This window comes from Gadus chalcogrammus, chromosome 22 (genome assembly GCF_026213295.1).
Source record: "Gadus chalcogrammus isolate NIFS_2021 chromosome 22, NIFS_Gcha_1.0, whole genome shotgun sequence".
Lineage (NCBI taxonomy): Eukaryota > Metazoa > Chordata > Actinopteri > Gadiformes > Gadidae > Gadus > Gadus chalcogrammus.
In genome coordinates, this window is record NC_079433.1 from 13,950,201 (window position 1) to 13,962,616 (window position 12,416).

General features: G+C 43.3%; 1 protein-coding gene across 3 annotated transcripts in view; it reads left to right on the top strand.

The window, feature by feature from the left end:
• The window catches only part of calcr (calcitonin receptor), a 64,751-nt gene that overhangs the window by 40,145 nt on the left and 12,190 nt on the right, over window positions 1–12,416 (top strand). For all 3 annotated transcript variants that reach the window (XM_056582997.1, XM_056582999.1, XM_056582998.1), the window contains 7 exons: window positions 1,305–1,399; window positions 1,816–1,975; window positions 2,109–2,219; window positions 3,873–3,985; window positions 5,028–5,119; window positions 7,590–7,716; window positions 10,962–11,115. In XM_056582997.1, coding sequence (XP_056438972.1) covers window positions 1,305–1,399; window positions 1,816–1,975; window positions 2,109–2,219; window positions 3,873–3,985; window positions 5,028–5,119; window positions 7,590–7,716; window positions 10,962–11,115 — 852 coding nt within the window. The remainder of the gene's footprint in view (window positions 1–1,304; window positions 1,400–1,815; window positions 1,976–2,108; window positions 2,220–3,872; window positions 3,986–5,027; window positions 5,120–7,589; window positions 7,717–10,961; window positions 11,116–12,416) is intronic.

Here is a 12,416-nt window from a genome sequence, read left to right on the forward strand (position 1 = left end):
CGCTGGTATTATCAAAAGATGACCTTGTATGTACCATGTAACTAGGTATTGGGAAGGAATTTAAGACGTGAATTAGTTTTTTCGGGCTAATGAATTAGCCCCTACCATTTCAAGATGATAAACGCAGCATTTACCTGCATAGTCAATGCAAACGTCTTGCAATCTTTGTAGCCTGGAAACGTCAATAGTCCATAACCTTTGGGTCGAACTTGATATAGTATTCTCCCTGTTCTCGTACATTGTGAAAGGTTATGAATCCAAGATATATGTCTATGGCAATCAACTTTCTTTTCCACCAAGGCCTTAAAGCTATACTGTACGATGTGAGAGAGCTAGCATGATTTGAAATTAGCTTCTCTTCGGAGTTCCGTTTAACTCCTCCCCCACCCTTCAGGACTCCCTGCCCCAACCCCTCGACACAGAGCCGTGCACGAGCGCTAATGCTGCTTACGGCTCACTTCAACGGCAACCATTGCGTCACTTTTCAGGCCATTCAACTCCCTCAGCTGTCGCCATCGCTGAAAAGCGAATCCAATATTTATTCTCGTATTTCCTCGAGCATTCTCCAACTTTTTTTTTGTTGCTGCCTTTTCATTTTCTGTCTTTCTTTTTCTTGCCTTTTTAAAAGGATGAACCGGGGCAAGTAACGGTGGCAGTGGTAACTTCTGTTTTTTTTCTTCCATCGTGTTAACGTTGTAGGCTCACTAGGTCTAGTCCACTGTCATGAACTACTATGACAACAACGCTTTCTTTGCCCTCCGTGAACGCGCTCAGGCCGGCTCAGGCTCGTACACAGAGGGGAGAGAACGCGCAGGCTTGTGATTGGTTCTTTAGATTCGGGTACAATGTCTCCGATTGGTAAGCATTTTAACAGGTTTATAGCAGATACAGAATTCGTTTTTTTTTCGCTTCTTTTTCATTGCCCATAAGTTATTTATTGCTGTCAGGATGTAAAAAACAATTTCAACAACATATTAAAAAGTGCATATCACTGGAATCGTACAATATGCCTTTAAATTCAGAATGAAAACAAACGGTGATATTGTATAAAGTGTATGGCGCTCAGCTGCTGATCCTAAAGGGGTTCTGTCGGGCTGAGGGCCCATCATGGTAGCAGGAGCGATGAGTTTGCTGTGGGATTATGATTATTTAGACGTTCCTCATTCCCCCCGCCTTGGTGTTGTAACCATAACTATGGATTTAAAACTGTTCAAACAGAAGTCCTGCCTGGAACAATGATTCATGTGGAGGAGTGAGATTTAGGGGAGCAAAAACACTCATGCGTATTATAATTCTGATTTTAGAAAAGGCAACGAAAGACTGCGGCGAAAACGGCCAGTGGTTCAGGGATCCGCAGAGCAACAGGGTTTGGACCAACTATACGCTCTGTGATGCTAAGGTAATGACCTGGGAATGATATACAGGCTTAATGCAGTGTTATATCACCAATGACTCCCAGACATTACTCACAACCAATACAAACACAGCAAACGTTTTTTATGACCAGAAAAACGTGAGGACTCCCTGTAGTTCTGGAGTCCTGCTGAACAAAGCAACAGTGTGGGTTTGTTGACTTGTTTTAATGGCTTGTTTTAACGGAAGCTAAATAAAAATTTAGGTCAGCAATAGAACGAATAAGAGCATAATGCAAAAAAAAGAATCAGAGATATTGCAAGGTTGTGAGCGGTGTTGTATGGCTATATAGGGTAAAGTATGTGCTAGGGGATGTGTGTTTCTGGGGTCCTTTAGGAGTGAATCACAATTATAATTATGTGTGTGTGTGTTCATATATGGACTTCCTGTAACCTCTGTCAGACCACCAGGCCAGAGCTGGAGGCTGTGGAGCCCAGCGCTGATCCCCGGGAGGGCCGGGTGGCCGACACGGAGGAGGAGGGCCGCATCAGGAAGATGATCCTGGACGGACAGTATAAATGCTTCGAGAAGATGAACCGCGACCCGGCTTACAACAAAACTGGTACTGGGAGGAGGGGTGGGGTGCTTCATAAATCAGCATGGTTACCCCTCCAAAGGGGTGAATGGAACCCTGCAGATGGTCCCAGTAGACAGTGAAACGTTTTATATTTGTGGCATGGCGTCCTTTCCCTCAGGCCACTTCTGTAGCCGTAACTGGGATGGCTGGCTTTGCTGGGACGATACTCCAGCGGGGACGTACAATGCCCAGTTCTGTCCGAGCTACTTCATCGACTTCGACCCGACCGGTTAGTGTGACCCACCTCCTCCTCCTCCTTCTGCTCAGTGCTGACCGTGCATTTGCTCAACCTGCACCATGTAACTATTATACGCAGTCATCCATTTTGTTTGAAAATTGATCGTCCAGCCTTTTTTTTCTCTCGCCCAGGCCACATTGACTCAACGCAGCAAAAAAACAATCCTATCCTGCAAAATAGTTGTTGAACTTTTTAAAACGTTCATATCAGGAGCAGCTGTAACCGTGGGAAACGCATCTCATTTTTTTTTACTTCATCAATCAACGGTGCATGTGGAATAACATCTATCCCAGCTATCAGGCATGATACAAAATCTCCCAGGCATTTATTCATTTCGAAAGGCAACACTTGCTTGCTTTTTCAGAAAAGACACATTGAGGGATGGCGGCACCATTATGGAAGATAAATAGACATGTTACTGTAATAATAGAGATGTTCCTTTGAAGGGGTCATGCCGCCAGTCGGCTCATTTAGTGTTAGACCGTTGGCCTTCATCAATCCCCGGGGAGGAATTCCCCATGGCCAAACCTTCCACTGGAAAATATGCCTTTAGTTCTTGGCCGTGTGTGGCTTTGAGAGGGACAGGCCGGGATTTAACGTTCCCAACATCAGAGACAGATGTTTTACAGGTGTTTGGCTTTAGCAACAAACGGATCAAACACCTATAATGCGGTTGTTTGGGAAAGCACAACAAACATCTTGAGGAGTATTTGACCTCTGTTTACTTTGTTACTGTTAAATAAGGATTGTACCAATAAACATCTCCAAACATGGGAGATCCTAGTTGATCCTAGTTGTCATTGACAATGAATATTTTTACAGGGATTTTTAAAGGTCTTGAGAGAATGAGAATGAATAAAGCTTCATGAGATCCATCTAATATCCACAAACATTGTAGGGGGTTATATTTATGGATTTACGTAACGCAATTAGTTCTCCCAACTTAGTGAAAAATAAATTCAGACTATCGAAGAAGAGGCCCTAATCAATTTTTATGAACTCAAACTGTGTCCTGTCAACTCTTTTGCTCGATCCATCTTATGTTGAGATTGGAGTTGATTGCGTGTCCATTGCACAAAAGCCAGCCTATGTTCTTATACAATAAAAAATCCATAACAAATAATAGATATAACGGCTTACTGCTGTGCCGTGCGTTCGGGGAGCTGGCTCTGGAACACATTCTGAGAGAGTGAGACAGAATGGCATTCAGGGCAGGTTGCAGCTCAGCAGGTGACTGTCTCCATCGTCCATCCTCCTGTTGTACTCGAGTCAATATTGGACAGGAGCCACTAAAAAGTTTGGGACCTCTTGAGTACAATGTATCACTGTAACTGTATCAAAATCAAATAGAAATGAATTGAATAGAAATTCATCAAATTCTTTGTTTCTATAGTAAATCAAAATTGAAAGGTAATGGTAGTGTTATTTCAATTTGGTATTATTCACTACTCAATCTACGTTATTCATTCACTTTGTACTCAAAAAATTTAATAAAGACAGGGACGAACATGAGAACAGATGACAGAAGGGCCTGGAATTCGTTTCTAAACCTGCTCTTTGTGAGAAATGAATCACCCAGAAATAACACCACTGGGACAAAATCCAGCGAGGATTTTTCGAATTTCCACCCTCATTGTCTTCCAGAAAAGGCCACCAAGTACTGCGGGGAGAAGGGTCAGTGGTTTCGCCATCCGGACACCAACAGGACCTGGTCTAACTACACCGCGTGCAACGCCAACACCAAGGAGAAGCTGAAGGTAGGTCCACCACAGGGCCCCGGGCAGATCAGATAAGCCCTTCAGGCCCAGGGAGCTCAGGCGTTGAGGTATGATTTAGGGGAGAGCCAGGATTGGTCGAGCCAGTTACTGAGTAAACGAGGTGCACCTGTGCCTCATTAACGATGCCCTATATCTGTGTGTTTCAGTAAACGCTGGCAGAGGAGCCTGTGGACTGAGCCATGTAGACACCCCCGGTGTGCATGCAGAGAGCCTGGAAAAGGCCTGGCCAATTATATATACGGCCACAGCCGAGAACAGGGCCGCTCTATCCCTATTCAGGCTGGTGGGGACCTTAGAAACTCTGCAAAATCTGGATTTAACATAAAAGCACAGATTGACCGTGGTTTTGATAGGAGGCCAATACATTCAAGACATTCCTAACTCTGAACCTAATCCCTGCTTCTGAGGGATCTGTGTTTAAGCATGCGGATATGATTTATTTGTATCTGAGCGAGTTGAAAAACTCGAGGAGAAAAGGTCAATGGGTGTTTTTATTTTAACAGTCTTGATTCTTTGTCAATGAGACAATCAAATATTGTACTTAAGCTTAATACATGTCATTTGTACACAGTACAGAAAACAATTACAAATTTGAAAAAATCCCTAAAATTCAAAATTTGCACTCCTCTTGCCCTACTGAAATTTAAAACCATCTACTGAATTTAACAGACATTAAGCATGGCTTTATCCATTTGGTTCTTAGAAAAAAATCAATAATGCATTCATAGTTTAATACGTCTTTGTCTGTATTACATAAATGTCTATTCAGGTTGCCATAATTGTGTTGCATCATTATATTTTCTATCTGATCAACAATTCCAAAGCTACATTTGTAGACTTACCATAAATAATGCATATACTCACAATAAAAAAAAAATATATATTGTGAATTAAAAAATATTGTGTCCATCCCACTCCTGACTCTTTGATTTATAACCGATTTCTTTGTATATTGATTCAATCAAAAGTTTGTTGTGTACTGGGTGTGTGGTGGGATGATGTTGGTGGTGTCCCTCCACAGTCGGTCTTCATCCTGTACTACATGGCCATCGTGGGCCACGCCCTGTCCATCACCTCGCTCCTCATCTCCCTCGCCATCTTCTTCTACTTCAGGTAATATCCCAACCGCTGTGTACCTTCGTTGATCTTAATGATAATGATATTAATGATGCTAAGTACTATTACAAATATTAAACTTGGATTAGAAGACACTTGACAACATCAATCAGTAAATTAATAAATGAGTCAATCGATATCTCCATCAATAAATACGCTAATAAACAGAAAAGCAGTTTAAAGGGCCAGGCTGAAGGATTCCGTTTTTCAGTAGAGAGGGACAATCAACCGTGCTTCTCTAATAACGGTTGTTATGTTAATATTAATTCTCTGCAATTAAACCGCAGACTTTTAAGTAATGGATTCTATCGTGGACCGTTGACAGCCAATTATGCCACATCACGATCCATCTGAAATCTCTCTTTGATGTTGGAATTCACTTATGACAATTTTGATACATATTGAAGTATCATTACTGCACTTTATCTGATTATCGTTTTGATCCACCATGGTTAGTCTTTTGAAGTGGTCTTAAAACGCAGCCTCAGCAAACAAGATCCCAAAGCATCTTAATCACACATTTGTTGAGTTTGTCTTTAACATTCTTTTGTAGGAAAAATGTTTACAGGGCATTGTTGACGTCATGCAAATTAAGCATGTGTAAGCTTGCAGAGTGTTGTCAGATGTACCGGGTAAAAGAACGAAGGCCATTGTGTTGTTATTGGAAACATGCACACCTGTGAGGCTTGACTCATTATTCATCTCCATATTTATCTTTTTAATTAGAAAAAACAATCAAAATATCGTAACTAATTAATAGAAACATTTGTGTTATATGACGCATACTGAAAGTAGGTGCCTGGTTGGATGTAACCGCAGTCGTATTAGAAGAGGTAGGTGTTTCTATGTTTCTCGAGACGAATTGATCTCCATGAATTTCTCCACCAAAAAAAAACTCACTTGTTTTCCAGTTCGCCCTTGGCCTATTATGTTTGAGGAAACTTTGTAAGGAAAAAAGTATAACCCTTAGTTGATACACTTTGTAACAATGCTTGGCTGAGTTGTGTTCCTTGGCTTGTGAGTTGGCATTAAAAAGTTCAGGAGGCCAGCTTGGTTCCATCTTGGTTTTCTCAACGCTAGCTGAACACATTGTGTTCCCCCCACTTAGCCAATGTTTAGAACCAAGATGGCTGCAATAGATGACTAATCCCCCGTTAGGATGAGCGATGAGCAGGATGACCTCCTTACAGGGAGATGTTTATCGGGGTACATCCGAGGTAGCCAGAGGTTGCAACATGCTGAACATGCTGTCTTCCTCCTCCTGTTTAAAAACAGAGCTTAGATGGTTTAGTGAGCAAGGTAGCTTGGAGTGGCAGGCAGAAGGTTGGGGGTTCAATCCCGAGCGTACTCAGCATTTTTCCTGTAGGCATCCTTCAGCAAAACACCATATCTCCTACTTTATGACGTGTATCTTAATTCACTTAAGTCGTGAAGTGTTGGCTCAATTCATAAATTGTAAATTGTAATGTTGGTGTAAGCCCACTTTTTCTCAGCTCCTTAGCTTCAAGCACCAAAACAATATTTCCTGCTCCTAATCGTCCCAATAAGAATGTGTTCAGATATAAATGTCACTCAGTAAAGAAGTAATCATTTTTATGAGCTCAGTTTGTTATTCTCATCTCATAGAAGGTGAGATGCTGACCTTTTTATCCTCCGATCCAGATGCTAACTCTCGTAAACAATCGTGGATTGTCTTCTCTACGACTCATCATCAATACACGAGAGAAAATAAAATAAACCAACAAAACACTACATTATGACACTGTGAACCCCATGTTAATTTTTTTGTTTTTGTTATTTTTCGATTTATTTTGCACATTTATTCAGCAAAAATAAGGATTGACAGGGTCTGTTCACGATACGTATTTGTGGTTATTGTCTTTGGGCAAGTTTATGTGAATTAATTGACCTAAACTGTTGACCTCCGTTTGCTCGATGTTGCTTTTGTTTCCATGGCTTCCAAGGATTATGTTAGATCAAATTTAAACATTGACATTATTTGAGAGTATTTTCTACCGCAACCTTGCAGGAATTTCTTAAATCATAAATATTGCACACTTTTCTGAAAATTCCCCTGCTGATGTTATAACTTTAACCTAATTGGTAAAATCTTGAATAATTAATGGTGTGAGGATGGAAAGTATCTCACAATATAGCCCACAATATAGCACAATAGCCGACAGGAATGACAACAACTTTTCATCTGATATGCTTCTTTAGCCATCACTTTTTTAATTACTTTTGTCAAGTGACGAGAGATAGGAGAACTTTCTTAAATTCTGCTTTATTGTGTGAGAGAGGAGACCTTCTTTAAAGTTTGCTTCATTGTGAGAGAGATGAGACCCTCTCTAAAGAGGGCTTTATTGTGAGAGAGATGAGATCCTCTCTAAAGTGTGCCCTATTGTGAGAGAGGAGACCTTCTTTAAAGTGTGCTTTATTGTGTGCCTCATTATATTCTATACTGCAGGAGCCTGAGCTGCCAGAGGATCACCCTTCACAAGAACCTGTTCTGGTCCTACGTGCTGAACTCTGCCATCACCCTCATCTACCTCATCGCCGTGGTCAACAATCCTGACTTAGTGGGCCAAAATCCAGTATGTTTATATCTATATATATATATATGTATACATTATAAATGATGTTCTGTATTATTATTCTTTGTAATTTATAGATTTATCTTTATATTAAACGATTTGGCAGATTTGGTAAGACTAAATGTTCATTGCTGACACTTTCCAGAAGTAAATCAGACATGAAGTTTGTTCAACACATCGCCTCTCGTGAAACTGGGCAGTTGGTGAGCCATGGACATCCATAATGTTATAACGAGTGTCTAGCATCGCCCACAGCTGTTACTTGGTATGTTCAACACAAGTAAGCCCACACAAACTGCCCTGGGTATGTCGTTTTCTCAAATAGTGGCCACTAACAAACAAGTCCACAAGTTCTGATTCCACTATCCACGCTCACGCCCTAGAGATAGATGTGCACAGTTAGAATTTTAGAGATAGTGGCTGGTAGTGTGATATCATGAGTTCTGAGTGCAGAGCAATATTTCAAGAAGTCGCAAGGGTATATTTAGCGGGGGATGGTTTTTAACTGATTGGAACGCAGCCTAAGTATTCAGATCTGAATCAAAATGAAGCGCTCAGTTCCCATTTGAATGAATGGACGTTCTCTTACTCCCCACTGAGCCAGTCCATCGCAAACAGTGGGCGAGAGCGATTCAAAATCCACAGCTTGATCAGAAAAATGTTTTCCCTCCTACACTTATCACGACCTATTGCAATGTGCCTCTCCGCTCAGAATTCCTCATTATCCGACTGCCTTAACACAGGCTGAGCCATTATCTACCTAATTCTCCACAGGAAAAGGTGGTAAGTTGAATGAAAATCATGGCTGATATGCATCTGGACATAGATAATGTCAACAATTAACCTGGGGTCATATATACCTTTAAGCTTTCCATTATTTTTATCTTAGAAAACAAATGTTTCCTATAGTTCTCTTGTAATCTACGTTTACAACAGGAAATAATATAATGGCGTGCAGTGATTTAACAGTAGATATGAATAAGAATACCATAAACCTTAATGGAAATCATAAAATACCTCTGGCCTCTGACACAAAGTCAGACAAAAATCTATGATTAGACTAATGCCTCATGGCCACGTTAGATAGCACCTCCATAGGGCTGTGTTTATCAGGGTTCATATCAGCCAGAGACAGAGATCGCTGTAATGCTTTTTTCAGCAGCACTGGGTTAGCCTGTCAGAGATCTTGAGTGGTAGCTGGGGAGCCAAACTGCATATTCAGACAAGAATTCATTGGAACGAGAGGTCCACTGAGGTGAAGATGATAAATCAGAGAGAGACCAAATAGGCTTTGCTGCCGGGTCGTGAACTTTTATTAAGGTGTAATTTTAAGAAAAACAAAATCATTCCGTAATTGTTACAGGTCATGAAAAGCATGAAGATAATATTTCTTTTTTTATGTGATCCGACAGTTTAGTTTATCACTCAGTTCCGTCCTTCTATCAGCTTACTTTATTACAAAAGAGTATCTCAACAGGCCCTTTGTAGACCGACCTTCTAATCCCTCCCAAAAGAACATTATAAAATGACTCACAACCTAATTGCACCAAACAACAAGGAAAAGCGACATGAGATTGAACGCTTTAAAATTGCGACCGCTAGTTCAATGGCAGCCCCATCTGTTGTCACCCAACTGGAGACTTTGGCTAGACTACTCCTGGAGACACCAGAAAGCCCTCTGCTCAGTCAGAAGCTGCTGCGTCCTCCTCCTCTTCTTCTTCCCTACTGTGGTAACTGCTGTTCATACAACCCCCCCCCCCTCATTTCGTCCTCCCATCCATCCCAAAATATGCCAGGCTCATCCCTGGCCCGAGTGTTTATTCAGAACCCCCGTCCAAATAGATGGGAGGCGGGGTAGAGCAGCCTAGTGCTGGGATGATGATATATGCGTTCTTCTGCATGGATTCCCTTCTTATTTTTTCTACATTGATTTCTTTCCATAGCATCTGTCAAAGTGTTTGCTTTGAAATCCATTCCTCCTCCTCCGCCACCTCCGCCTCCTCCTTCTCCTCCTCCTCCTCTCCCTCCTTCTCCAGCAGGAGTTGTGGGGTTGAGCCTCGCAGCGAGTAGAACCTGAAAGTTCTGCGGGAGACTTGCTAGATAGAAACGGCATCTCCCCTCGCCATGGCGATGGGCATGAACGAGCGAGACGGGAGAAGGAAAACACGAGCACGGGCGGTTGAGTTTGAGACGGGTAACTTTTGAGGGGAAGTCGACGTTGCGTGGGGGAAGATTTACGCAGCCGTTGTCTCGAGTCGTTGATTTAGAGGGAAGGTGTTTTTTTTCTTTTGTTGCACTGAAAAACAAGCTCTCAAGATTCCTCTCTCACCGTTGAGAGAGGGAGGCTGGTGTGGATTCAGAAACCACCGACGTCTGCTCAGAGGGGGCTGGAGAATACATGTGAAGGGCGTAAAATACCTGACAACCCTCAAATCTGTGGGCAAGGGAAAATAAACATCAGTGTTCAGCTTCGTCTGGAGACACACTTCAGGTATTTTTTAGATTGCTGACGTACTGCAATCTATTGGGTGGAATTACAACAAGCAACATCTAACATCTCAAAACAAAGAGGGGCAGGGCAGTCTCAAGGCTTGGGTGTATGAATCCCAGCAGAAAGGTTCTGGTATTTGTACCCTAATGTCCGCAGTCGACCTATAGCAAGATGCCGAAACCCTTTACCTGCTCCTGAATGACGAATGAAAAAAAAAAATTCTAAACATTCTCAAATGTTTTCACTGGGAGTCACTTTAGATAAAAACGTCTGCTGAATGACTAAATAGTACAACAGTAATACAATCTTGAGAACAGAGATAGAAATCAGAACTCTTAAGATTCTCCTGGGAGCAGTTTTCATCGAACAAGCTTTTCAAGGGAGAGAAAAACCAGAGCGAGAGAGAGAGCGATAGAGGGAGGGAGATGCGTTCCTCCAGCATATGGATAAAAGGTTTAGAGGTGAACGACTGACAAGTCTCTTTATCCATGTAAGAGGAGCCGGTGAGGGGGATAGAGGGACAAGATAATCGGAAAGGCAGCAGCCATCAATTCCAAACTTCCTCTTTGACACACAGTTTGTTACCTGGTATCTTCAAACATCCCCAGAGCCGAGGAACCTATCCGCGGGGATCCCCACGCCCTAACCACTAAGCTGTCCTTCCATAACGCCCCAGTGTGTGTTTTTGTGAACACCGTCAGATCTTGAGCGTGACTCTCTCTCTCTCTCTCTCTCTCTCTCTCTCTCCCATCAGGTTGGATGCAAGGTGCTCCACTTCTTCCACATGTACATGCTGGGCTGCAACTACTTCTGGATGCTGTGCGAGGGCATCTACCTGCACACGCTCATCGTGGTGGCCGTGTTCGCTGAGGAGCAGCACCTGCACTGGTACTACCTGCTGGGCTGGGGTGAGTCGCCGCTGCCCTCCCGCCCGGCCTCCCGTCCTCCCTCCCTCCCACCCTCCCACCCTTCCCTTTACCCTCCCATCCCTCCCTCCCTCCCTCCCTCCCACCCTTCCCTTTACCCTCCCATCCCTCCCTCCCTCTCACCCATCCCTTTACCCTCCCATCCCTCCCTCCCTCCCTCCCTCTTACCCATCCCTTTACCCTCCCATCCCTCCCTCCCTCCCTCCCTCTTACCCATCCCTCCCTCCCTCCCTCCCTCTTACCCATCCCTTTACCCTCCCATCCCTCCCTCCCTCCCTCCCTCTTACCCATCCCTTTACTCTCCCATTCCTCCCTCGTTTAAGCCTGCACCTTTATCAAAGTAAAGGATGGTCGCTCTCCACTGCACTATTTCGTCTGAATTAACGGGCTGTGAATGATCGCGTCGCATCCAATTACGGCTACACATTTGAGAAATAGATATGTATCATCCCGATCATCATCATCTTTATTACAACAAATGCTTTTGCAAATGAAGAATAGTGGATCTGACCTCGTATTTCTTTTCACTCGTCTGTTCGCTATGATGGATTCAATGATACGGTCCGACGGTGCATCGCAGTAACACTCAGAGACGCACACCCTACTTCATCAGCCGGCGCCTCGAAGGCGGGCAGACGTTAAGTTTAAAGGCTTCATCTCTCCTCCCGGCCCGCTGACAAAAGGAGCCACACAATCTGTGTTCACTGTTTGTGCCTCAACTCGTCTAATCATCATACGTCAAACTGGGCAAATTTACAAAAACAACGCCATTCAGTTCTCCTCGATGGCTTCCTCAGCCCAAGGCCGCTGGCAGGATGTTGTTGTGATGTGATGAGTGGTACGGTGGAGTTGAGTTCACGGCTAAATGTTTGCTCTCCGTTAGCGATGAAGAACAGTTTCTCTCACTGGGTGGGGGGGACTTTATGGGGACTTTATGGGGACTTTGAGGCATGTTACGCAAACAAAGATGCTACGAGACGAGAGCCACCGGAGATCTAAAGCTCTGTGTTCAGAGGTGCAGAGGGCCTTATGCAGGATCCTAAAGCGTTTCGGCAATTATGGAAGACAATTACTCACAAAAGACTTCCCACAACAAATGGACTCACGCTGTGCGGTGGGTCATTAACAGAACTGGCGTGTGGTTACACGTGTAAACAGCCATAGACTGTAGGAATGCAGTGGTCTAAAGGGGAGGAAGGCAGTCTGACAGCAAGCTTTCATAACACCCTACATAGGAACAGACACACCGCTGACACAACAAATAAAATGGCTGAATTAAGCTC